This window comes from Eptesicus fuscus, chromosome 20, assembly GCF_027574615.1.
Source record: "Eptesicus fuscus isolate TK198812 chromosome 20, DD_ASM_mEF_20220401, whole genome shotgun sequence".
In the NCBI taxonomy this organism is placed as follows: Eukaryota; Metazoa; Chordata; class Mammalia; order Chiroptera; family Vespertilionidae; genus Eptesicus; species Eptesicus fuscus.
This window is the reverse complement of record NC_072492.1, coordinates 6,475,798-6,503,376: the sequence shown is the minus strand read 5'-3', so window position 1 is coordinate 6,503,376 and position 27,579 is coordinate 6,475,798. Positions and strand designations below refer to the sequence as shown.

At 44.6% G+C, this 27,579-nt stretch overlaps 1 protein-coding gene across 1 annotated transcript; it reads right to left on the bottom strand.

Moving 5' to 3' along the window:
• Positions 1-1,582: 1,582 nt before the first annotated feature.
• LOC114229901 (leucine-rich repeat-containing protein 37B-like) lies at positions 1,583-13,918 on the bottom strand. The gene is made up of 8 exons (XM_054709341.1): positions 13,389-13,918; positions 9,507-9,578; positions 8,822-8,899; positions 5,455-5,570; positions 3,701-3,832; positions 3,316-3,443; positions 2,806-2,910; positions 1,583-1,594 (listed from the first exon to the last, which is right to left on the bottom strand). The coding sequence occupies exons 1-8, from the start codon at positions 13,817-13,819 to the stop codon at positions 1,583-1,585; spliced, it is 1,074 nt and encodes a 357-aa protein (XP_054565316.1). The 5' UTR covers positions 13,820-13,918.
• Positions 13,919-27,579: the final 13,661 nt, after the last annotated feature.

Here is a 27,579-nt window from a genome sequence, read left to right as displayed (position 1 = left end):
CCCCCTGCTGGTGTGTTTGAACCCAACTGCCCCCCGGGCCCCCCCACCCCCGGCAACCTGGTCACTTCACACTGCCCCCCTCTGCTGGCCTGGTCGGCCCCAACTGTCCCCCCTTGTGGGCCTGGTAGATGAACACAGCCTGCTGTTCGGTCATTTGGTCCCCCTGCTGGCCTGGTCACCTCACACACCCTGCTGCTGAGTCATTTGGTGGCCCCTCACTGACCCCCCTGCCAGCCTGGTCGCCCTACACAGCCTGATAGTTCATCCATTTGGTTGTTTCGGATGGGATGGTCGCTTATATTTCAAATATTCCCCAGTGTTCTTTTTTGTTGTTGTTAATCCTCACCTAAGCTTTTTTTTTTTTTTTTTTTTTTTTTCAGAGAGAGTGGAAGGGAGGGAGCAGGAGGGAAGAAAGAGAGAGAGAAATAGGAATGGGAGAGAGACACATCAACTGGTTGGCTCCTGCATGGCAGCCGCCCTGCAACCCAGGTACGTGCCCTTGACCTGGAATCAAACCTGTGACCTTTTGGTGCTCAGACTGATGCTCTAACTACTGAGCAACAGCGGCCATAGTCCAAGTGTTTTTGTCTTAAAGGAGCTAGAATAGTGGAGTAAGAAGCACAGACTTCGCAGTCAGGAAAAACAGGGTAATGCTTTTGACTTTGCCACTGGGAACTTAAGTCGATCTCCTTCATCTATGGAAGAAGGTAGTACTATCTTCCTCACAGGATTGTGGGGATTGAATCACTCAATATGTATATGGAAAATTCTTCACCCTGTGCTTGGCATCAACCAGTGCTAAGTTTGCTAATGATGTCACAGACAAGGTGGTCAAATCTATCAAAGATTCTGCCTGTGGTATCAGGCTCAAAAAGCTATTTCCCACCACCAGATTATAAATATATTGCTTCTATTTTCTTCCAGTACTTATACAGGTTCTATTTTTTTACATTTACATAAATATGTTTGCTTAAGATGAGGAGTATAGATCTGCTATTATTTCCTCCCTCAAATAAGTAGCTGTTCTATTCTCATTTTTTCATTTTCTTCCGCAGATTAGAATATTAAAATGTGACATTTCAAGAGACTTAGGAACACATAGATCTGAAGTCACTTGGTCTTTACACATCTCTGCTCTGCTCCATGATGTGTTCACCTAGGTATTTATCTCTTGGGGATGCACATTTAAAAAAATTGTTTACCATGTTTTTAAGTTCTCACGGGAGGGGAATACCTTTCTATTGCCTCAAAAAAAAAAAAAAAATGGTGACACAGTTCACAAAAGGACTAGGAACAGAATGGCTGAAAGACTCCAGGAAAACTTCATGAAGAAAGATGAACTTGAGCTGGCTTTTGAGATATTCATAGGACTTCCCCAGGGAGAGTAAAATAAGGGAATTTTAGACGGACAAAGGCATAAAAAAAAAAGTGGGAATGAGCTTGGTGTGCTAGGTTATGGTGAGGGGTGGCTTTGGCTGGAATGGAGGGTTGCCATGACAGTTGAAACGGTAAATAAAATATATTAGGGTGGATTAGTGGGGTAGAGTCCAGATGGTCAGCTTCTTAAATCACTCTTTTAATGTCAGTAGCCTGCCTGTAGGGAAAGTACACCACTATGTAATTGAACAAAAGGGACACAGACAAGCTCTAGGAACAGGTGACTCTAACATGAGATGCTTTAGAGGAGCCTGATGCAGGATTTAGGCTGCAGTGTTTTAACTGAACCTCCTTACACCATGCCTTACACCCTGGAGAAGAAAGCTGCTAAGTGAACCTTATGAATTGACAAGATCACACTTTTATCCTTTTTCTATGTCCTATCTGCTAGGGTGACATAGCTCCATGAGGGTGGAGATTCTACATCTCTTCGCATTTCAGCCAACAAGGAAAGAAATCCATGCTAGAAAGAGAGTAATGAGTGCATTACTCGACATCGTTCGTTTTGAGTTGAAGAGATTTTGCTATCATGTCAATTCTGGCCTATCAGACTTAAGTTTCAAAAGAGTCTAGTAACTTACCTTGATTTCAATTCCAGAGAGATCTCTGGGAATGGCATTCATTTTAAAATCCACAGAATATAAATCTAATCTAATAATAGACAAATATGCAAATTGACCGCACCTTCGCTACACCCAAGCCATGCCCACCAGCCAAGCCACGCCCACAACCCAATCAGGATGAGTATGCAAATTGCCCCAACAAAGATGGCGGCTAATTTGCATATCAAGACAGCGTCCAAAGAAGCCAACAGCTGCAGAAGGGAGTAAAGCTTCGAAGAAGTAAGCAAGCGGGGGGTGGGAGGGCAAGGGAAACGCGGGCGGGCTGGAGGAGATGGCGGGGCGGGTGACAAGGGCGGGGCGGAGGTGGGGCCGGGAGCGAAGAGAAATGCGAGCGGGCTGGAGGAGAAGGCAGGGCGGGTGACAAGGGCGGGGCGGAGGCGGGGCCGGGGGTGAAGGGAAACGCGGGCGGGCTGGAGGAGAAGGAGAGGCGGGTGACAAGGGCGGGGCGGAGGCGGGGCCGGGGGTGAAGGGAAACGCGGGCGGGCTGGAGGACAAGGTGAGGCGGGCGAACAAGGGAGGAATGGAGGCGGGGTAGAGTGCAGCAGGAAATCCTATTGCAGGATTTTTCCTGCAACGGGAAAGCTAGTGTGTAATAAAAGAACAAATCATATCTCAGTGCTCGTGAATAAAGAGGAGCATCTAGTAGGAGTAGGTGGGACAGTGGCTTTGATTTTCAGGTTGTGGGTTCTGAACCTTCTCTAAAGATGGAATATACAGTGGAAATCTGAATTAACTGTTGTCTTACCACAATGAGACAGAAAACTACAAAAAAAAAAGCTACTACTGCAATCACAGGTGATGCTATGATGACTTTGTTGTAGTTCTCATATCCTGCCACTTCTTTTGTGAACTGAAAAAAAAAAAAGAAGATGATTGAAAAAAACACAAAACCAAAGAGATGGATGGGATAAAAATAACTATTATCTAGCCTATTCTAGAGAATAGCTCACTATTCATAACTATTATTCTAAAATCCCACTCTTCCAGATGAATAGCTAGCGTATAGGTCTTCATGAACATACCAAATCTCATGTGTTATGTAATCTGAGAATCAGGATTGTCTTGTACAATTTACTTATTTTGGGTGATAGGTCCTTTTCTCCTCTACCCTAGAACAGTGGCATAATTCCTAAATGAGCAAAATGGGAGATCACTATTTTAGCCAAAGTCACAAGGTCAAGACAAAATTCAGACAAGGTGCTCTGGTCTTCTTGCCTGAAGAAGTCAAGACCAGTGTTTCAGGACCTGTCCTCACCTCATTTGACTCCTGCTCTGCCTGCTCCCCAGGGGCTTGCATCCTCTCATTTTTCCATCGTTCCGCATCCCACTCTGCGTTGGATATCTTTACTTCCTGCTGCTCAGTGAGCAGTCCCATCAGAAGGCCTATTCCAGAAAATAGAGTTTCCTTGGTTAATTTTTGAAACTTAAATGGTTAAGTTCAGGTTTAAGAGAAGGATTCCCTCTGTTGTTTTTCAAATGATTCAGGGGCTTATTTGCATCATGTACATTTGAAAGAGGGAGTTTAATGAATGGTAATAAAGCTGATTCTATATCTTCTAGATTTCCCTCCAAGAAATAAGGCAACAGGTAATTTAGTGCACTAATAACATCACTTTTATCTTTAAAGTCTGGCTGCTCACTCATAGGGGATGAGGAAGTGTCGCTATTTTTGTTTGAGGATGCCCTCTCTGGCTCAACTGTCAGCTCAGTGCTTGTGTTCTGCCAGCCTGGTAATACTTTCATGAGCGGTCCTTGTACTAGGAGTTCTTCATCTGTCAAAAAAGAAGAAATCACATTTGATATTGAAAGACTCATAGGCCCGCTATTTGTCAGTCCACAGCCATACATCCCAGTCAAATATAGAGGGAATCAGCAAATATTTGAGTGCTATTAAGAGAGGAGAAAAATAAACCCCAACTTAAATCTATGATTGTTGATACAACAAAAGGAGAAAATTATCTTTTTAAAAAGTAGTTATTTACTTAAAACATTCCAGCCCTAGCTGGTTTGGCTCAGTAGATAGAGCATCAGCCTGTGGACTGAGGGGTCGCCGATTTGATTCCAGTCAATGGCACATGCCCGGGTTGCGGGCTTGATTCCTAGTAGGGCAGCCAATCAATGATTCTCTCATCATTGAAGATTCTATCTCTCTCTACCTCCCCCTTGCTCTCTGAAATCAATAAAAATAAATTAAAAAAAACATTCCATAGCATGACATATGGTGACTATATTTAGAATTATTCCATTGGTCCCCAGGACCAATTGCCGGTTACTGGAGAAAAGCCAAGGCTAGAAGCCCCACTCAGTTAGACTCTCTGCAGATCTCCTGTGACTCCTCACATTCACGCACCCCCTCCTGTCCTGCCTCAGATGCAGAGGGAGCCTGAGGCTTCTTCTCTCCACTCTTCAGGGTGCTTGTGTTCTTGCTACCATCACAGATGACCCTGATTAACACCCGCTGCTAACAGGTCCTCATCTGGACACACCCTTCTCCACTAGCCCACTGGTTCCTTACTTGGGCCCTGCTTCCACATAAGCCAGCCCCATAACGGAAGGCTCTATACAGAAAAAAATGTCCACCCGCGCTCTGTGCTGAAGATTTAGGCAGGCATCTGGGATGTACGTTAAGAGACTTGCCAGGTTGTATATCACTGTGGAATGTTCAATAAACTACGGAATAATACTTGGGGGTCTCAAATACAGAAGGGAAAAAATGACTTCTGTCAGATGCCTACTTTGCTACCATTTCATGTCATTTCTTATATTTTCAGCTTTACTTGGGGAGCCATCCAAAGCTTCTGATTGCGTGACACTCAAGTGTGCCTTTGTCAGCTGGTACACAAGAACTTCCGGAAGAAGTGAAAGTATTGCTGGTGGTGATAAGGTCAGAGAAGGAGGGAACGTCCTGGGAAAGTGCACGGGCTTGCGGAGAGCCCAAAACTAGGAGCTGGAGGCCTGGGCACCAGTGAAACTCTCAGGTTCCAAATAAAACTTACATAAAACAGCATCATTTGTACTATTTTCATAAACTTGCAAAGACAAACAAAATAAAAATGTTTCTATATGTGGCTACACTGCAAAGGGCAATGAAACCCAACGCATACACACCGTTTACCAGCTGTGACACACTAATGAACCAGTTCTCGTTTGGAGGTGAAGCACCAGCAGAGAGCACAGCACACACTGCGAGGCCATTACTGTTAATACCCTCCCCTTCGTCTGACTTTTAGCAAGGACTAGTGCTTAAAAGTTTAAAGAGTTGAACTCTGTGTAAATGAATAAAAATAATACAGTTACTTTATTTGCTTAAAAATGTATCGTCATGGAATTCAAATAAAAAACGAAAACATAAAATAAAAATTAAAAAGTTTATCATTGGGCAATTCAGACTCACCACAAGGTGCGTTGGTCAGACATTCGGTATCACAATGCCGTTTCACTGTCTTGGCGACAGCCTCAATATAATTTTTAAATTGGCAGAGGCAGCAGGCCAAATGGTTAGGTAAGATACTATAAATGGAAATACACAGAATCATATTAGTCACAAAGGAGTTACTTGTGAAGCATAGTAACCTCCATTTTGTATAAAAAAAACCTGCTGTTTGAATTCTCTGCTATTGTTAGTCTCTAGTCCTGTAAACTCTGTCAGTATAAACTTTGTCACTTTAAGATGGTCTGTTATTCTGTAAAATGACTTTGTTTTTAGTTCAAATAATAGAAAAAGGTAAACTTAACGATCTGACCTTGCAAGCTAGCCATCCAATGTCATAAACTAATACTGATAATAATTATGCCAAGTACAAACTCATTATGTATTCAAGGTTACAACTGTCGGTTACAATAACTCTCACAGAGCCCTTTGTAATATCTGCAAGCAAAGAGGCTCCAAGAGTATAAATACAGAAAAACTTCCTGTATGAGTTACTGAGAAATTTGGAAAAAGACACCTCGCTCTGGGCCGCGAGCAATAAATGACTACTAATTAATTGGCTCATTAAGGTGTCTTGTATCTCATTCGATGATTTATGATACAACACTTGGAAATAGTTTTTTAAAAACTTAAACATACATCTAGTGTATGACACAGTCATTCCACCTTTAGGTATTTATCAAGAGAAATAGAAGTATATTTCCATAAACAGACTTGTACATAAATATTCATAATAGCTTTATTTGTAATAGTAAAAAATTGGAACAACTCAAATAGCCATCAATGTTTAAAAACACTAATATATCTATATATAATGGAGTAGTATTCAGCAATAAAAAGAAATGAATTATTGATATGCAAAACAACATGTACTAATCTTATATAATAAAAAGGTAATATGCAAATTGATCATCACTCCAACATTCAAGATGGCCACCCCCATGTGTTCAAAGTTGGCCATCCCATGTGGACACAAGATGGCCGCTACAAGATGGCCAGCAGGGGAGGGAAGTTGTGGGGTGATCAGGCCAGAAGGGGCAGGCAGTTAGAGGAAACCAGGCTGGCAAGGGAGGGCAATTAGGGGAGACTGGGCTAGCCGGGGAAGGCAGTTGGGGGCGACCAGGCCTGCAGGGGAAGGCTGTTAGGGTTGACCAGGCTGGCAATGGAGGGAAGTTATTGGCAACCAGGCTGGCAGGGGAGGGCAGTCAGGGATGACCGGGCCAGCAGGGGAGAGCACTTAGTGGCAATCAGGCTGGCATGCGAGCAGTTAGGTGTCAATCAGGCTGACAGGGGAGTGGTTAGGGGGTGATCAGGCTGGCAGGCAGAAGCTGTTAGGGGCAATCAGGCAAGCAGGCGGGTGAGCAGTTGGGAGCCAGCAATCCTGGATTGTGAGAGGGATGTCAGACTGCCTGTTTAGGCCCAATCCTGGTGGGTCGGGCCTAAACAGGTAGTCTGATATCCCTCAAGGGGTCCCAGATTGGAGAGGGTGCAGGCTGGGATGAAGGACACAACCCTCGCCCCCGTGCATGAATTTTGTGCACTGGGCCTCTAGTTTTATATAATAAAAGGCTAATATACAAATCAACCGAACAGCGGGACAACCGGTCGCTATGATGCATACTGACCACCAGGGGGTAGACACTCAAAAAAGGAGCTGATGGTGGTCAGTGTGCTCCCACAGGGAGAGAGCCTCTCAGCCAGAAGCTGGGCTCACAACTGGCAAGTGCAGCAGTGGTGGTGGCAGCCTCTACTGCCTCCACAGCTGTGCCAAAGGATGTCTGATTACTGGCTTAGGCCTGCACCCTACAGCTGTCAGTTGGGCATCCCCTGAGAGCTGGACTGAGAGATTCCCCCCTCCAGTGCACGTATTTCATGCACCAGGCCTCTAGTCTTAAAATAATCATCTGAGTAAAGGAAGCCAGTTAGAAAAGAGTAGATAGTATATAATTTCATTTATATAAAATTCTAGAAAATGTCCACTAACTTATAGCAACACAAAGCAGATCAATGGTTGCAAGGAAATTGGGGAGAGCAAGGGGGAGTGGGAAGGAAGAATTATAAAAGGGACATGATACAGCTTTTTGTGGTTATAAACAGTTTGATTTTCTTGATGGCTTTGTGGTGTGCAGGAGGCAACCAATCAACCAATTGATGTGTCTCTCTTACATTGATGTTTCTCTCTCTCTCTCTCTCTCTCTCTCTCTCTCTCTCTCTCTCTCTCTTTTCACTCCACTCTCTTCCTCCCTTCCACCCTCACTAAAAATGGGAAAAATATCTCCTGGTGACTATTAAAAACAAACACACACACACACACTTTTAAAATTCAATAATTAGATAAATATCCAATTAAAATGTATTTGAACAATTCATTGAAAAATATATTTCACACAGACATTCCACACCATCAGCTATTAGAGAAATGCAAGTTCAAACCACACTGCAATACAAATACATTCCTACTACAAAGGCTAATTTTAAAACAACAACAAACAGAAATATAAAGATCAGGGGAAAATATGGAGTAATTGTAACTCCCATCTACTGATGGTGGGAAGGCAAGATGGTATAACCACTTTAAAAACAGTTTAGCATGTTCTTTACTAGTTAGATATGCACTCTGTATATGATGCAGCAACCCCACCCTTAGGTATTTTACCCCAAAGCAAAGAAAACATATGTTCACACATAGACCTGCATGTGAGTATTTTTAGCATCTTTATTCATAATAGCCAAAAACCTAGAAACAACACAAATGTCCATTACCTGATTACTGCATAACCAAACTGGCATATACACACAATGGGAATACTATGCAGCAATAAAAAAGAAATGTACTACTGATAGATGCAACAACATAGATGGATCTCAAAAGGATTATGCTACACGAAAGAAGCCAAACACAGAAAGCTACACCCTACATCAAGCACGTCAAACTCGCGGCCCACGGCCACATGCCTCATTTATTTGCCTGTGTTAGCCTTTGAGTTTGACATACTTGCTCTCCATGATTTCATTTATAAGACACTCTGTAAAAGGCAGGACTATAACAACAAAAATCAGACTTGTGCTTGTCAGGGGCTGGAGGTGGGAGGAGGAACTGACGGCAAACAAACATGAGGGGCCTTTTGGGGATGAAAAAAGTGTTCTGGATCTCTAATGTGATGGTGGTACATTTACCAAACTACACATTTATCAAAACTCACTAACTGCACACTTTAAAAGATTGACTTATATTAAATAAAAATTATACCTCAATAAACCTGACTTAAGAAAATAAGAAAACAAACCTAAAAGAACTAAGTGAAAATAAATATAAGAAAAATCAACTTACAGTTTTTCTAATTCAGGAGTCGTCATGAGAATGTTATCAAGTGTTGTAAATGTCACTTGTGTTGTTATAACCATGTCTCTGAAAGAGAAAGACCAAACATGCATGATATGAACCCAAAGAAAAAAATTCTATTTTTAAGAAAACACTTAACAACTTCTGTTTACTTAAATTCTGGCTTCTGTGTCAAGCCAGCTCCATAATTCAAGGTGCTTTTCTTTCCTTTCCATAGATAATCATTTTAGAGAGCTCTTCTTGAAAAAAATTTAAATTTATTTGAATCATCAAATTAGTCACTTTGGTGAAAGTTACAATCTGTTATTTTGTTTTTGTGTTACCATCATCCTACATTTCATTCTCTGTTGCAGCCACTATTTGATCACTCTTTAAAAAAGCACATAATGTACAACGTATTCCTTTTTTCCTTCTGAGAACCAAGGTATTTCTACATGCATCCACATGTTTCATGTCTGAGTGTGTTCTTCAACACTGCTCCCTTCCTCTGCTGACTGCCTTGCCCTTATACAGTCTTTCTTTATAACTTTTCTGTGTCAGCGAATCATTTTCAATAACCCAATGAAAAGTTAAATTATGAGTTTTTTGTTAAAATGCAAAATAGTTCATCTTTGACAAAAGTAAGAAAGAGCAGAAATCATCTCATGAGCCATGAAATTGTTGCAATACTTACAAATATTTCAATGCTGGCAAATTAAAAAGATATGGATCTTGAACAGCCATCAGGGGATTATGATAGAGAATTCTGAAAAATGCAATAGAATTAAAATTGTCTGCATTTTTAATAACTGCCATGAAAGTTTATATTCATTTTGTTGGTTCAAAACGTGAAGGTTGAAAAAAATCATTTTCTGTCTATTCCCAGAGATCACCCTTAGATCTATAAAACATTCTCTTTTGTTGATGTTAATCTCACCTGAGAATATTTTTTCCACTGCTTTTTTTAGAGAGAGAGAAAAGAAGAAAATCAATGTGAGAGAGACACATCCATTGGTTGCCTCCACCACATGACCCAACCAGGGCCAGGGATAGAACATTGACGTTTCTCTCTCTCTCTCTCTCTTCCCTTCCTCTCTGAAATCAAGAAAAATGTGTTAAAGAAAGAAAAACCACAAACAGTAAGAATGTGTCCATGAATTACAAGTGTTTAAAAGAAGCTGTTAAATTCCTGAGATTCGGTTTCAAACACTAACTCTGTGGATGACTTTGAATCTTTAGCTTTGTCCTCTTCCCTCAACTTACCTATTCAGTTTACACATTTTTCAGGAAGGTCAGAAAAAGTCAGATAGCTGTCTGCCCCTCTGCCCAGCGGACATTTCCACTCAAGCAGAAGCCTTCCTGTTGCTTTATGCTCACCAATGAAAGATGCCCAAACTGAGCTCACCTCCTCAAACGGGCTCTCTTTCCCAACTGCTGTATGTCCACCTGTCATACCACCGTCATTCTCCTCATCATTCAGGACAGAAATGTTCCAGGGTCATATTTGATCTTTCTCTTTCCTGTACATCCCATCCCTCACTCCAGTCAGTTACCAAACCTTGTCAGTTCTTCCTTTATAGTGTTCCTGGATTTTCTTTCTACTCCTGTCACAACCACTCTGATTCAGCGCCTTCTCACTTGACTCCTAGAGTATTCTATTTGGTCTCCCTGAGTCAAGACTTCCTCTCTAGATCGCTCTACCTATGGAATCTAAAGTAATACTCTTATTTTACTCATCTGTCTCTCTCAGTTGAAAACTTTCAGTGGGTCTTCTTATCTCAGTTTAACATCCAAACCCCTAGATTCGATAGTCAAGGTTTTTCATAATCATATTTTTCACTACTTCCTAAACCAATTCTCTATAACCAGACTATCCTATTAAATCCTGATCATTCCTGTATCCATGCCTTTGCCCTCACTTTTTTACCAAACCACGGCCACCCTTTAAGTCCCAACTAAAGTTCTGGCTTATCCATGCAGCTTTCCCTGACTTCCATACCCCAATAACTACAGATTCTGCTGAATTAGAGCCCCTCTGGCCTGTATCTCTTTTATTTATTTATTTTTTAAAAATATATTTTATTGATTTTTTTTACAGAGAGGAAGGAAGAGGGATAGAGAACTAGAAACATCGATGAGAGAGAAACATCGACCAGCTGCCTCCTGCACACCCCCCACCGGGGATGTGCCCACAACCACGGTACATGCCCTTGACCTGGAATCGAACCTGGGACCCTTCAGTCCGCAGACCGACGCTCTATCCACTGAGCCAAACCGGTTTTGGCTGGCCTGTATCTCTTTTAGTACTTAATTATATATCACCTCCCTTTTTGTAATGCATATTCCCTTTCTTCCCACATCCATTGTCATGTTCCATAGACAATATCATACTTCTGTGCCTCCCACAGTACTAAGACCTGGGTTGGGCACAAAATGGGTGATTTATATAGAAAGCCAGGGGCCAAAGATAAGTTCTAGATAGAAATGAGGGATCCTACATAATAAAAGAGTAATATGCAAATTAACCATCACTCTGCCACATGCACAAGTCTCTCCCACCAGCCAATCAGAGCGAGCATGCAAATAAAGCCAACCAAGATGGCTACAGCCACAGAGAGCAGGAGGGAGGCTTGGGTTTCCCAGGCAATGGATGAAGCCAAGCTGTCCGCCTGCCCTTCCCAGCCCTAAGCCTCCACTCAAGGCTACAAAGTTTGAATTATAGAAGGTAAAGAAATCCAAACAGAAATGGCGGCAGCCACGGAGCTGGAAAGAGCAGGAGGCTAGGGATGCCCCCCGCTTTCTGCACACCCTGGCTGGCCCAGGCCTCCGCTTTAAGGCTACAAAGTTTCCATTATAGAAGATATACACAAACCCCAAAAGAAACGGCTGCTGGCCACGGATCGAGCAGGAGGCTTCACTCCACTCCAGGCTACAAAGTTTCAATTGTAGAAGGTAAATAAATTCCAGATACCAGGGCCTCCGCTTGGATCGCCAGGGGGCATGGCCGGCCTGCAAACCCCCACAGGCACCTTGCTCAGGCCGCCCCACGCCCCAAGGGAATCCCCACCCTGATCTGAGACACCCTTCAGGGAAAACCAGCTGGCACCCACCCCTGCACCAGGCCTCTAGCCTATCTGATAAAAGAGTAATATGCAGATTGACCATCTCTCCAACACACAATATGTCTGCCCCCATGTGGTCAAATATCCTGCCCCCATGTGGACACAAGATGGCCACCACAAGATGGCCAGCAGGGGAGGGCAATTGGGAGGTACCACGCTGTCTAGGGAGGGCAGTTGAGAGGGACCAGGACTGCAAGTGAGGGCAGTTGGAACCGATCAAGCCTGCAGGGGAGGGCAGTTAGGGGTGACCAGGCCGGCAGAGGAGAGAAGTTGGGGGCAAAGAGGCTGTCAGGGGAACAGTTAGACATCAATCAGGCGGGCATTGGAGTGGTTAGGGGGTCATCAGGCTGGCAGGCAGAAGAGGTTAGGGGAAATCAGGAAGGCAGGCAGGCGAGCAGTTGGGAGCAGCAGTCCTGGATTGTGAGAGGGATGTCCAACTGCCCGTTTAGGCCCGATCCCACTGGGGTCCCAGATTGGAGAGGGTGTAGGTTGGGCTGAGGGACACCCCCCCCCCTTGAATTTCGTGCACCGGGCCTCTAGTCAAATAATAATAGCCAACACAGACATATGTTAAGAACTTGTATAATACTACCCTATATCATAAAAATATAACATGCAAATTGACTGAACAGTGGAACAACAGGTTGCTATGACACGCACTGACTACCAGAGGCAGATGCTCAATGCAGAAGCTGACCCTGGTGGTCAGTGCGCTCCCACAGGGTGAGCAGCGCTCAGTCAGAAGCCAGGCTCACAGCTGTGGAGCACAGCAACGGTGGCGGGAGCCTCCCCAACCTCTGCTGCAGGCAGGTGGTAAGGAGCAAGGGATCCCGGACTGTGAGAGCTCCAGACTGCAAGAGGGATGTCCCCCGAGGGGTCTTGACTGTGAGAGGGCGCAGGTTGGGCTGAGGGGACCCCCACCATCCCCAACCTCCGTGCGTGAATCTTGTGCACCGGGCCTCTAGTATATACAGTATATAGTACTTCTAAAACTCACTACAATCCTATGTAATGGTAACTACATAATGTTCATTTTACACATGAGGAAATTGAGTCTCAACACTAATAAATGGCATACTAGGTTCAAACCCAGTCACTCTGGCTGTAGAATCTCTACTCTTAACCACTTTGTTGCACCACAACCAATGAGTCTGGGAGAGGGTCATGTTTCTTAGAGAAAATGGAGCAAAAGTGGGGGGACAGTAGAGGTTAAGGAATGAAATGCTAGGGCTAAAAATATGGACAAATAATATGGGCCACTACAAGCAAAAGACTTGTTAAGGGGCAACAATAGTATTAAGGAGAATGAAGATAAGGAATAGTTGTTAAACAAAGATAAAAACAAAGTCATTCAACATGGTTAGGGGGAGATGAGGAAGGCCCAGGAAGACCTCAAGGAAAAGGCTGCCATGTCAGCCAAGATGCAGAAATAAATGAGGAGAGGCAATGCTTACAAGATGGTGAAGGTGCCATTGTCGGTGCTGGGCTCTGGTACTGGCACTCTGTGGAGCCTCTGGTTTGAGCCAAAACCAATATAAGACAGTGTCCCATTATTGCAGGAACAGAGCTCACATATGTTCATGGTGGCATTCTGTTCAGTCATTGAAGGAACTGTCTCTGATGACTCTGGTTGCTGAGTTATTGTAACTTCCAGGTCAAACGATAGAACTGTGGCTGTGACTTCAGAAAAAGATGGCTGCTGAACCTGAACAAGTTCTGGATGTTGAAGTCCCACTTCAGGGTGCTTTGGAGGAGCAATAATCTGCTGCAGGGCAGTAGCATCAGCCTCCAGAGTCGGTTCTGGAGTGATGGTGAGTTCCCGGTCAAATGGTGTGAAGGTTGGCTGATGAGCCTGAACAGTCTCTGGTGGTGGAAGTGTCACCATAGGGGGCTTTGAAGGAGCTGCATTTGGCTGCAGGGCTGTAGCACCAGCCTCCAAAGTAGGTTCTGGAATGATGGGGACTTCCAGTTCCAACGGTGGAAAGGTTGGCTGCTGAGCCTGATTAGGCTCTGGAAGTGGAAATGTCACCCCAGGGTTTAGCGGAGGAGCTGCAGTCTGCTGCAGGGCTGTAGCAGCAGCCCCCCAAGTATGTTCAGGAGTGATGGTGAGTCCCAGGTCCACAGGTGGAATGGTTGGCCACTGAGCCTGAACAGGCTCTTGAAGTGAAAATGCCACCGCAGGGTGCTTTGGAGGAGCTGCAGTCTGCTTCCGGGCTGTAGCATCAGCCTCCGAAGTAGACAGAGCAGGGGACTCCTGCGGGAATGTAGCATGAGGGGCTGAGACCTTGCTAGTAGCTGATGGTGCAATCTTCTTAGAGGGCTGGGAAGTTATCAAAACCCCCAGGTCCACATCTTTAACACCGATAGGCAAGAGTCGATGTTGAACTTCACCCCGATCTGGAAGTGAGTCTGTTGCCCTGTGATGTGAAGGCTGAACTTCAACATCCATAGAAGACTTTGGAGGTTGACGTCGACGCTTCCCATGGATTCTTGAAGTTTGTATATCGGCAACAGGCACGGGAGGTAGAGCTGAGCTCTTTGAAGATTGGTGGTCGAACAAAAATTTCATTGGCTCAGAGGACACTGTAGACTGAGTTGAGGCTTCTTGTTGGGGTGGAAGCTGAGCTAACGCCTCCTGAGGGTTTGGAGAAGGGGCCTCTGCAAGTACAGCTGAGGCATCATGGTTGAGAGAAGGAAGTTCAATATTTCCATGATTTTGCTGATCCCAAGACCAGGGCTTGGAGGGCCCCAGCTGGATGGAGGTCAGCAGGATCGAGTCCATGGCCAACTCCCGAATCGGAGCTGCCTGGACCTGCAGCCACAACAGCTGCCACAGGAACAGAAACCGTGGGGCCATGTGCAGCCCGGACATGACAGGCAGAGGTCCGGGGCACAGTGAGCCACCAAGGCGAATGGGGCAAGGAGAGTGACCCAGGATACTGGGGCACAATGAGTGACCCAGGATACTGGGGCACAATGAGCGATCCAAAATACTGGGGCACAATGAGAGACCCAGGACACTGGAGCACAACGAGCAATCCAAAATACTGGGGCACATACAAGCGACCCAGACAAGTGGGATGCAAGTACCATGCGCTGAGCAGGAGCCCAACAATTGGCAGCCATGTCACAATTGGCAGCCATGTCACAATTGGCAGCCCTGTCATGGATGTGCCCCTTAGCAACCAAGCACCCCTCCCCCACCTCAGGTTCTAACTTTATTATTTTGGGGCCGAAGTGACTATAGAAATGTGAGACTTTTCCCCAGAATCATCAGGGATCATGTGGTTCCTTTCACCTGCACAAAAGATAACTATCTCCCTCTGGGTCTCCACTCACCACTCACAGTGAGGAATGATTTGGCCTGCACACTTGGGTGGTCACAGAGCCCAGGCATGGTAGGATGTGGGGAGGGGGTGTAAAAGAAGGTGGGGAGCTGGGGCGTATTGAAGAGCTTTCCAAGAAAGCCACAGGGCCTGGCATCTCAGGAAATTCAGAAGAGCTAGTCCAGTCTGGCAATCTGAGCTCCTATTCAAAGCTGAAATTTGAGAGTCTTCCTCCCAATGACCATAAGAGTAGCTGACCTACAAAATAAACCAGTTAGAGTGGTGTGGTATGGGACACACTTTACAGTTCAAAAATGTTGCCATTTCCTTGAAATTCTCAATTTTTTTTTAATTCTCACCCAAAGATATGTTTATTGATTTTAAAGAGAGACAGGGGGTAGGGCTTAACACTCATGATATCATCTAACCCTAAGTATTTGACAAAAGAAATAATACTATTGCATTGTGGTTGGGTTTCAACATATGAGTTTAGGTGGGGGGGACATAAATATTGGACAGTAACATTTAAATTTTGGACTTCTATACACCCAAACTGTAAGAGAATACATTTATGCTGTTTAATCTAAGTTTGTGGTTCTTTGTTACAGTAGACTGATGAAACTAACACAGACTCCAACTACCCTTCAGGAATGGTTTTGAACTTCAGTGATTAGTGGTTTAAGACATCTTCTCAGGTCTCTTCATTAATATAAAGCTAACTGAAAATGGCATATACCTATATAACTTTCCTTAGTCTTCAGAGAATGAAAGAATTATTACCTTTTTTAAAGTATATTTTTATTGGCTTCAGAGAGGAAAGAAGAGGGAGAGAGAGAAACATCCATGATGAGTGAGAAGCATTGATTGACTGCCTCTTGCATGCAACCTACTGGGTTTGAGCCCACAACCTAGGCATGTGCCCTTGACTGGAATAGAACCTGGGACCCTTCACTCCTCAGGCCATCACTCTATCCACTAAGCCAAAACGCTAGGGCTAACTTGTTTATTGATTGGCATTTTTTAATGAATGGGAATACTTACACTAGCATGAAATAATTAGCTTACAGTGTATTTCACAGTAGGAGTAATGAATGACCTAATCTATTGAGCAGTTAGTTATCTCATTTGTCTTCCTCCAAACTGTTTGTAAGGCTTAGAACACAAATGGCAGAGGTACCCAAGAAATCAATACAATAGTGGTTGTCCCTTGAAAGGTTCAGTAATTCAAAGGGCTATTTTTAATGTCATGTGAGGCTCTTTATAATCACTTCCTTTAAGCCAAAAAGAATCCATTTGCTATAGAGCACCATTAATTAGCTTAATAAGGATTAATGACATACAAGGCTCTAGGTGCCATGGACAAAGGATCATAACTGAATTTTTATAGAAATTAACATCTCCTTATATCTCAATAAATAGAATTATTAGGCAAGCATTTCATCTTTGACAGGGAGGATGAAGAGATTTTTATTTTGTAACTAGTACACGAAATTCGTGCACAGAGGGGGGTGGGTTCCCTCCACCCAGCCTGCAGCCTCTCCAATGAGGTACCCCTTGGGGATTTCTGATTGTCGGTTTAGGCCCAGTCCCTGTGGAATCGGGCCTAAACCAGCAGTCAGACACCCCTCTTGCAATCTTGGACCACTGGCTCCTAACGGCTCACCTGCCTGTCTGCCTGATTGCCCCTATCTCTGCCTGCCTGCCTAATCGCCCCTAACTGCCCTCCCCTGCCCACCTGATCTCATCCCCAACTGCCCTACCCTGCCGGCCTGGTTGCCCTCAACTGCCCTCCCTGGCTGGCCTGATCTCTCCCCTAACTGCCCTCCCCTGCTGCCTGGTTGCCCTCAACTTCCCTCCCCTGCCAGCCTGATCTTGTCCACAACTGCAGTCTCCTGCAGGCCTGATCTTGCCCCCAACTGCCCTACTCTGCTGGCCAATTTGGTTCTGATTGGTCAGTTTCTATGCCAGTCAGCATCAAAAGCTCCGCCTCCTAGGCAGCCATTGATTCCTCAAACTTCACCCAGAATTGGTTCTGATTGGTCAGTTTCTATGCCAGTCAGCATCTCTGGGCCTGATCAGAAAGGTGGGGCTGATCAGCAGCCCCAGTGGAGTCCTGAAGAGAAATGGAGGCGCAGCTTCTGGCCACACTGGGAGAGAAAGAGAGAGGCAAGTGCTGGTCAAAAGCTGCCACAGAGGCAACGTCCCTGATTCTCTCTTCAGGCCTCTCCTCTCTCTGGCCCTGATTCACAGCCCCCTCAGCAGGTAGTGCTGGAGCACCATGCTTGTAGCCGAAGCAGTCAGTGCTGGGTTCACTGACTTCCTGTCTGGTCAAGCTTCGAGCTTTGGTGGTAACGGTCATTACACCCTGCTTCTTTATTATAGACTAGAGGCCCGGTGCACAAAATTCATGCACAGGGGTCCCTCAGCCCAACTTGCACCCTCTACAATCCAGGAGCTCTCAGGGGATGTCCTACTGATGGCTTAGGCCCACTCCACATGGTTCTCCGTTCTCTGCAGGGCCTGGAGGTTTCCCTGCAGCCATGGAGATGAAGCACCCATGCCCTGCTGTCCACTCTCTGCCTGCTGCTGCCATGCGCCATGCAAAGGAAGCCCCAATGCCCTGCAGTGTGCTCTGTCTGCCAGGCCTGGGGGCTTCGCCGACAGGGACACACTAAGGAAGCCCCCATGCTCTGTTGTCTGGGCTTTATCTGCGGGGTCTGGGGGTGTTCCCGCCGCCACCTTGCTAAGGAATCCCCCAAGCCCTGCTGTCTGGGCTCTGTCTGCCATGTCTGGGGACTTCCCTGCCACTGCCACACTAAGGAAGTCCCCAAGCCCTGCTGTCTGGGCTCTGACTGCCATGTCTGGGGACTTCCCTGCCACTGCCCCACTAAGGAAGCCCCCAAGCCCTGCTGTCTGGGCTCTGACTGCTGGGCCTGGGGGTGTTCCCAATGCCTCTGCTCTAAGGAAGCCGCCATGCCCTTCTGTCCGGGCTCTGTTTTCAGGGCCTGGGGATTCTCTGCTACCATACAAGCCTCCAAGCCCTGCTGTCTGGGCTCTGTTTGCCGGGCCTGGGGATTCCCCGCTACCATAGAAGCCTCCAAGCCCTGCTGTCCGGGCTCTGTCTGAAGGGCCTGGGGCTTCCCCGCTGCCACAGTGCTAAGGAAGCCACCATGCCCTGTTCTCTGGGCTCTGTCTGCAGGGCCTGGGGCTTCCCCACTGCCATGCTAAAGAAGTTGCCATGCCCTGCTCTCCGAGCTCTGTTTGTTGGTCGAACAGGCCAGAAACTCCAGCAGTGGGGCTGAGGGGACTGGGCGCCGCCATCTTGTGGCTATGGGGGCTGCCATTTTTGTTGTGGAGTGATGGTTAATTTGCATATTACTCTATTATTAGATAGGATATTAGTAAAGTTAGGGGCATTTTTGATATATTTACTTATGTAGACATTTCTAACTATACCCCTTAGCCATCATTTTTTTCATTGTTTTAGTGATTTCAGAGAGAGAAAGGGAGAGGGAGAGGGAGATAGAAACATAATGAGAGAGAATCGCCCCCAGGATTGAGCCTGAAACCTGGGCAAGTGCCCTGACCAGGAAGCAAATCATGACCCCTGGTTCATGGGTCAATGCTCAACCACTAAGCCATATTGACTGGGCTTAACCATCATTTTATTTTTTTTTTTAACTATGTTTTTAAATTGATTTCAGAGAGGAAGGGAAAGGGAGAGAGAGATAGAAACATCAATGATGAGAGAGAATCATTGATTGGCTGACTCCTGCATGCCCCCTACTGGGGATCAAACCTGTAACCTGGGCTTGTGCCCTTGACCGAAATCAAAACTGGGACCCTTCAATCCACAGACCAATGATCTATCCACTGAGCCTAACCAGCTAGGGCTTAACCTTTTTAAACATTTATTTTTAATATTGGTATAACAATTCCTACATTGAAATCCTTAACACAAGTCGGCTCTCTTGGTAACTTAATATGTTCTTAATAATTCTCTTTATATAACTCATCTGATTAAACATTTAATGTATATATGTTCACCTAATTTAGATTACTGGTATATTATAAAAAAAAATTCTGAGTTAACAGCATTTAAATTAATGCAAGTGTTCTATATTTCCTGTCCTATAGAAGACAATATGAGGTTAAGTTTAATTCCTCTCTTCTTTTACAGCCCTTCAAAAGTGTAAAAATCATTATGGGTTGTAAAAACACACACCATAGGCCCAAGTTGATCCATGGGCCCTAAATATAAATATAAGCAGCTGGTGTATGAACACATATAACACCAGGCTCCTATGGATGTGTATAATAATTCAGACCTCATTACCACTTTTCCGCTATAACTAAAACGTTTTTCCTATCTATATTTTGTCTATCCTATATAATAAAGAGGTAATATACAAATAGACCATCATGCCCTCACACAAGATGGCCGCCCCATGTGGTCACAAATGGGTGCCCCCATGTTGTCAGAAGATGGCCCCCTCATGTCTTCGCAAGATGGCTGCCCCCATATCGTCACAAGATGTCCACCACAAGATGGCTGGCAGGGCAGGGCAGTTGTGGGAGATCAGGCCATCAGGGGAGGGCAGTTGGGGGCAACCAGGTCCGCAAGGGAGGGCAGTTGGGGGCGAGCGGGTCAGCAGGAGAGGGCATTTGGGGGCAATCAGGCTGGCAGGGGAGCAGTTAGGCATCAATCAGGCTGGCCGTGGAGTGGTTAGGGGGTGGTCAGGCTGGCAGGCAGAAACAGTTAAGGGCAATCAGGCAGTCAGGTGAGCGGTTGGGAATCAGCAGTCCCAATTGTGATATGCATGTCCAACTGATTGGGCCTAAATCAGCAGTCGGACATCCCCTGAGAGGTCCCAGATTAAAGAGGGTGCAGGCTGGGCTGAGGGACACCACCAACCCCCAGTGCATGGATTTCTGTGCACCGGGCCTCGAGTATGATTATAAAATTAAAAATGCATCGCAGATATTAAATGCTAGAGATGGGCTGGAACACTACACAATTTACAGAATTGTACAATTTTATTGCTGGGAGAAATTGTAGAGATTATTTGATTTGAACCCCTTCTTTATTTTATATATAATTATAAACTCATAAATAAATATAATTTATAATTAACTTACAAATACTTGAGGAATAGCAGGCCTTCAAATGAGTCCTTGTGTAATTCTTTCAAATGTTTTTCGCTGAAAATTCTGAAAAATATGTTATTTCTGTTTTTAAATATATTTGTATTGATCTCAGAAAGGAGGGGAGAAAGAGAGAGAGATAGCAACATCAATGATGAGAGAGAATCATTGATTAGCGACCTCCTGCATGCCCCACACTGGGGATCTAGCCCACAACCCGGGCATGTGCTCTGACCAGAAATCGAACTGGTGATCTCCTGGTTCACAGGTCAACGCTTAACCACTGAGCCACGCCGGCTGGGTTGTAAAGGTTATTTCTGAAACAAAATCCAAAATAACTACAACTATTTACTGCACAGAAATATATATATGGGAAACCTGGGTAAATGTGCCATGAAAATACCCTAATTTTTATTTAAGGATGGTGATCTCTGCTCTTCTTTCATTCAAACCTTTCTTCTCCTGTCCTCCTTTGTATCCATCTGTCTCCATCACTCACACATCCAAACACACACACACACACACACACACACACACACACACACACACACCTGTCCACTGTTCCCACCATATCATATATTTAATGTCTACTCTCTAGATCACAAAGTCTGTTAGAACCCAACTCTGAGTGGTACTAACATTGGCATACCTGCCATTTCCTCCTCTCCATGCATTTCTCTGATAATACAACCACATATTTAATACAAAGCAACAATTGTGTGGTTAAAAAAAATATGCATCTCAGCATCAGGTTAGAGAAGCTTCCTGATGAGAAAACTGGAGAGTCACCACATATAAATTCAATACAGATCCAGGAAAAACTTTTATCCTTTGAAATGGGATAAAAAGAAAAAGTCATTTTCTACTAAATCCCCCTATACTTTTGCTGTGTGACTTAGAACTTGGTCCACAAGTTCATCTTCAGTAATTACATCTGCATGATCGATTGTACATCTCCTGTAACAGGTGACATGAAACTGTTTCTCAGGCAAAGCAAAGGAATCAAATTAGCAAGGCACTTATACCTGTGATTTCTTACTTCAATTCTGGATTTTACCAAAATGACTGAATCTGATGAATTATCACATTTGTTTTTGCTTGGAATTCTGCTTCATTTTTTTTTTCTGCTTTGCTTTTTAATCAGCCATTCACCAGCAACTGTAAGAGGAGCTCACTAGCACTTAAGAATGAAAACAAAACCAAATAAATCCCCTAATAACTGTGGGCAAAACGGGGCCACCTGCTAAACCTGACAAGTTCAGGGGAGGCCTGTATAGCAGCCTTACAATCTCAGAGACTAAAAACCACAAAGCATGGTCTGAAATTAAAACTTTTTAAAAATATACTTTTATTGATTTCAGAGAGGAAGGGAGAGGGAGAGAGAGAGAAAACTTCAATGATGAGAGACAATCATTGATCAGTTGCCCAAACCTGGGCATGTGCCCTGACCGGGAATCAAACCCGGACCCTTCAGTCCACAGGCCGGCCCTCTATCCACCGAGCCAAACTGGCGAGGCTGAAATTAAAACCTCTTAACCAAAAGCAGTATCATATCCTAGGCTAGAATCTTACCTGACAAAGGTCAGTTTTCACCTTTTTCTAAGCCTGTGTGTTGTCTTTTTGCATCTGTCATAGCATTCCTTTGGAATGTCAAAGTAATTTCCTTTTTCTAGACCCTCAAAGCACAGGTACCACAGCAGAGGGGAGACCACAAATCCCCTCATTGTTATTGGATTAATTGCTGACTGTTAACTGTCCTGTACCCACCTATGTAAAAGAAATATGTGTCCATCACTTTACTTTTTATTCAGTCCCAGGGGTTTCCAGCTTTGCTGGCTGTATCCCACCTCGCTAATCTACCATCAATGGATTTAATCCATGTAAGTCTTATTTTGATTGTAATGTATAAAATACGGTGAAAAACTGCCATTCTCTGGAGCATTTTCTCAATCCTTTGAGATTTTGTTTTCCAGCAATTGTCAGTTTGGCTTAAATAATATTACAAAAATTCTCTACAGGTTCTTAGGTTAACATAACGCAAACTGATCCATTTCCTCAACATAATTTTAAAACCACACAGATAGGGGTGCAAACAGGAGAGAGAGAGAGAGAGAGAGAGAGAGAGAGAGAGAGAGAGAGAGAGAGAGAGAGAGGAGGGAGGGAGACAACCTGTCTAAATCCTCAAGTCCCTTTTAAAGAACAGACACACAATAAAAATCTAAAAGAAACTACATTAGAAATACAGAGAGGTCTGCAAAACAAGAGGCTTCATTCCAAAAAAAAAAAAAAAAAAAAAAAAAAAGAAAGGAAGGAAGGAAAAAGGAAAGAAAAGAAAAACAATCCAACACCAGGGGAGAAAAAATGAATGCATCGGATCCACGTGCCAAAGTTTTGATCCTGCCTCAGGAGACACTGCACTGGGCAAATTTTGAAGAGGAAAAAGGGAGGGTTGGGGGCAGAGAAAGTGCGAGCCAGTATGTGGCCTGCAAACTGCAGCAAAGCAATCTCCATTGAGCATGCGCCTCTTTCCGCTGGTAAATCTAGGTGTGCTGTTTTGTTGTGTGTGTGTGTGTGTGACTTGATGTGCCCTGGCATTTGCCCTCTGTTGGGGGGAAGTGGAGGTTAGGGTTCCGGTTGGGTAAGGTGACCAGATTTTAACATTGGTAAAGCGGGACACCATTGACCTGGGCGGGGGGGGGGGGGGGGTGGGGGGTTCTTGATTAAAAATTGGGTCTGTATGGAGCAACAAAAATTTTCATAGAACGCAAAAATAGTATTGTAATATATTTTTTAAAATTTCAATGTAAGTACAATTTACAAATATAATAAATAAAAAATTATGTATGGTATTATTTTATTCTTTGGCATATTTCTCATTTGAGTGAATTTTCTTTAGTAGATTGCTGTCGTTATTTAAAAGGTCATGAATTTGCAGTAACGTAAGTCATAAGTGTCACTTTCAAGGCCGGCGCTAGACTTTTTGCCACCACTATAAAATATAAATAATACGAGTACTGTCGGCTAAATTCAAGAAAATTTATGTATTTATGAAATAAATAAATTACTTACCTAAATTATCTGAATAGCTGATTTGTAATGACATCACTTGTTGAACTAGCTTACTAGCACGCAGTACGATGTGTATCGTCTGAGAGACAGTTACAAAATGTTTTCGTCGTTGCCAAGCCCAAAAAATGCCATTGTTCATTAAGTCCAAACAATGGTGGTCGAATTCTAACAACTGATCAACAATGCGAATTTTGATAAGCAGTTCTTGATAATCAGTTCTCAACAATTATTTGTTATTATTAAAGTTTAACATTATAAAATTAACAAAAATAATATAAAACTCATATCCTGGCTAAATAGCCACATGGCTGCCAAAAACCGTATATTCCCTTCCCGTTCTCCCGCTGTTCCCTAGCTTGTCGTGCATTCTTTCCAAAAATCGGGACTTTTTTAAAACGCCGCGGGACGCAGGACAAATTGTTAAAAATCGGGACTGTCCCGCCAAATGCGGGACATCTGGTCACCTTAGGTTAGGGAGACCGCAGGGGCGAGGGCAGAGGAGGTGGGGAGGGAGCCCGCAGCCAGGGGCTGGGTGGGCACCTGGAGAGCTGCTGTAGGTGCTGAGCCTCCTGAGGCTGCTTTCCCTGCAGTCACTGGCCGGGTCCTCCTCTTCCCTCTCCTCCAGATAATGGCAGTCCTCCTCGTCCTCTCCCCCTCCTCTTCCTCAGTGTCCTCAGAATCCAGGGTCTCCTCTGCGTCGCTGTCCTCCTCATCCTCCTCCCCCACTTCTCCTTCAGGGTCAATGTACACCACACACCACGTGGGTCTGAGCCAGGTACCCCTTATGGCCCCAGGCGCTGGGGGTCAGGTGAGGGTGAGGGTGGGAAGGAGCTGGCAGCTGCTACCTCGGTTACTGCTGCCCCCGCCACTGCTGCATCTAGGTCTCCATCAGGCTTATATATTACTTGAGTGATAATAAAATGAACCCTAGAAAACTCCTTGAACCCCCATACAGTTTTATATATTTACATTTCATACTCTGCTAAAATTTGCAGAAATGATTTTTTAAAAATACATTTCTTTATTGATTTCAAAGAGGAAGGGAGAAGGAGAGAGAGATAGAAACATCAATGATGAGCCAAAACCGGTTTGGCTCAGTGGATAGAGCGTCGGCCTGCGGACTGAAAGGTCCCAGGTTTGATTCCGGTCAAGGGCATGTACCTTGGTTGCGGGCACATCCTCGGTAGGGGGTCTGCAGGAAGCCAATGTTTCTCTCTCATCGATGTTTCTAGCTTTCTATTCCTCTCCCTTCCTCTCTGTAAAAAATCAATAAAATATATTTTTTAAAAAAAGAAACATCAATGATGAGAGAGAATCATTGATCAGCTGCTTCCTGCACACCCCCCACTGGGTTTCGAGCCCAAAACCCAGGAATGTGCACTTGTCTGGAATGGAACCTGGGACCCTTCAGTCTGCACGCCGATGCTCTATCCACTGAGCCAAGCCGCAGGGCTTGCAGAAATGACTTTGCAATATAGCAACTAAAGAATCTGTGTCAGATACTTTTGTTTCTCAAGTCTCTTGGCCATTTTCTCAGAACGGGCTCCAGCTTTGTAGCAAATACCTTTTGTTACAGTCAGGGCACATACCCAGGTTGCAGGCTCAATCCCCAGTAGGAGGTGTGCAGGAGGCAGCCGATCAGGACTTTTTCTCATTGATGTTTTCTCTCTCTCTCTCTCTCTCTCTCTCTCTCTCTCTCTCTCTCTCTCTCTCTCTCTCCCCCTTCATTCCTCTCTGAAATCAATAAAAATATTTTTTAAAGGTTAAGATGGTAAATTTTATGGTATGTGCCTTTTACCACAATTTTTAAAACAGGAATCTATAATAATAAAAGCATAATATGCTAATTACACTGGACAGCCAAACAAGCTACAGGATGAAGCCAGGGCTGCGAGGGCCCAGGCAAGCTGCTGCAGCTGCAGAGGCCTAGGCAAGCCACAGTGGCTGCAAAGACCAAGCCCCTCGCACGAATTTCGTGCATTGGGCTTCATAGTAAAAACATAAAAAGTACACAAATCACTCCTCCACTTCTGTCTTAACAGCCATCCAATTCCTTCACCCAAAACACCCAACATCAATAGTCTCTGTGTATCTTTCCAGAATCTATGCATATACAATCAAATCCATGCATACATGTGGACAGGTTCATATGGGGAGGAACTGAGGCCTAATACACCGTGATACAGGGGTTCAGTGAGACAGACTTCAGACCTTGTGAACTCGTATATAAACGAATGATGACCTTGTAATGGTTGTGGTCTTCACTCCAGGCTCCAAGTCTTCCTCTGTATAATATTAGCAACACTAACTACCTATAGATTTTTGTGGGCACAAAATTCCTTCAACCCAGCATGTAAAGAGGACGCCTAATGTGTCAATATAGTGTTTTGTTGTTTTGGGGAAATTCCAATCAGAATAACAACAGAGCCCTGTCTGGTGTAGCTCTGTGACTTGTGTATCTTCCCATGCACCAAAAGGTTGTTGGTTTGATTCCTGGTCAGGGCACATGCCTGGGTTGCAGGCTTGATCCCCAGTAGGGGGCATGCGATCCATGTTTTGCTCTCATATCTATGTTTCTCTCTCTCCCTCTCCTTTCCCCTCTCTCAAATTAAAAAAAAAAAAAAAGTAAAAGAACAATAACAGAGTTTACTCAATCCCCAGGCTTCCATAGAAGGGGATTAGGCAAGACTTAGTTGGACCATGGGTCCCTTGGCGAGAGCTCCTGTAGGGAGGGAGCCTGCATGGAATGCATCACACTTATAGGGATGGTGAGGCAGGGATCACCTATACCACCAGCGTGGAAGCTGCTTGATGAACGAAATGATCTCATCAGAAAAGGGGACTCTATTTTTCCATTACTCGTTGGTACCTGCTGAGCTAGCTGTCTGCTGAGCTACTGAAAGGGGACAGGAAATGAGTCTCCAGGACTATCCCATTTGTTTCTCCTCACGCCTGGATTCCCCTCACCTCACTGATCCCCATTCCCAGACTGTGCCTTAAACACACTATATATTTGCTGGCTCACTGGTCAACACAGAGAAAAACACTTGTTTTCATTCTCAGTAAGGAACTTTGGGAGGCAACTTGGGCAGGCACTAAGAGAAGAGCATCAGCAAGCTAGTTAACCACATAGGAACTGAGGCCCTTCACTCTGCCTAGAACCCTACCTAACCATTTTAGATAAGAATCCAAATTGTCCCCATTTACCCTTCATTCGTATTGAAAATCTCATCCTCATCAGCCAATCCTTGTCATGTAGCTTCTGTGCCATGTTTTGCTTGTATATGGCATTGAGAGGTCTAAACGTATCCCTTAGCCAAAGGCTGCTTTCTCCAGCAAAAGCCCTCCTAGAAAACAGATATGAATTCTGTATTTCCCCTGCTGTCTCCTGCCACAAAACGTGCTGGGCTGCTTCCCAGTCCCACTGCTCCACTGGGGGACGCTGTGCTATTGTCCTGTGTGCGGTTGGCACCATTCTGCATCTCATATTGCTAAGCCACCAGCATTTATCTGTGGTGATTTAGGTCAATTATTAAATCTTGATCACTCAGAATTTCTTTTACTCACTCAGGCATTTAAGTCTCACTGATTTAATGTGATTTAGTAGTGAGTCTTTTTACAGGAGTGGAGGAACCAGTACATTCACTTGGAATCATGCGTCGAAGGATCTGTGTTGGACACAGAAGGAAGTAGGTAGGTTTGGTGCTGGGCTGAGCTGGAGGGAGCCGAGGAGCACACACGTGACCCTCAGTGGGGGCCACAGAGCCTGAGGCAGGACAAGTGAATGGAGAAGTGGCCCCACCAGTACGTTTCCTGAAATAAAGTCCTGAGGAGGGAAGTCTTGGGCAGTTACTGCTCACACATTCTTCTTTACTCCATCTCTCCAGCAACTCCTTGATAGCTATCCAACAGTTGGGAGGGGTTTTTTGTTGTTTTTTATAAAGATGCTTGATTCTTTATTATTTTATTGATTTCAGAGAGAGGATGGAAAGGGAGAGAGAGAGAAAGAGAGAGAGGGAGAAAGAGAGAGAGAGGCTGCCTACCACCTGCCCTCCTACTGGGATCGAATTCCAAACCAGCCATTTGCTCTCCTCACCTCCTGGTG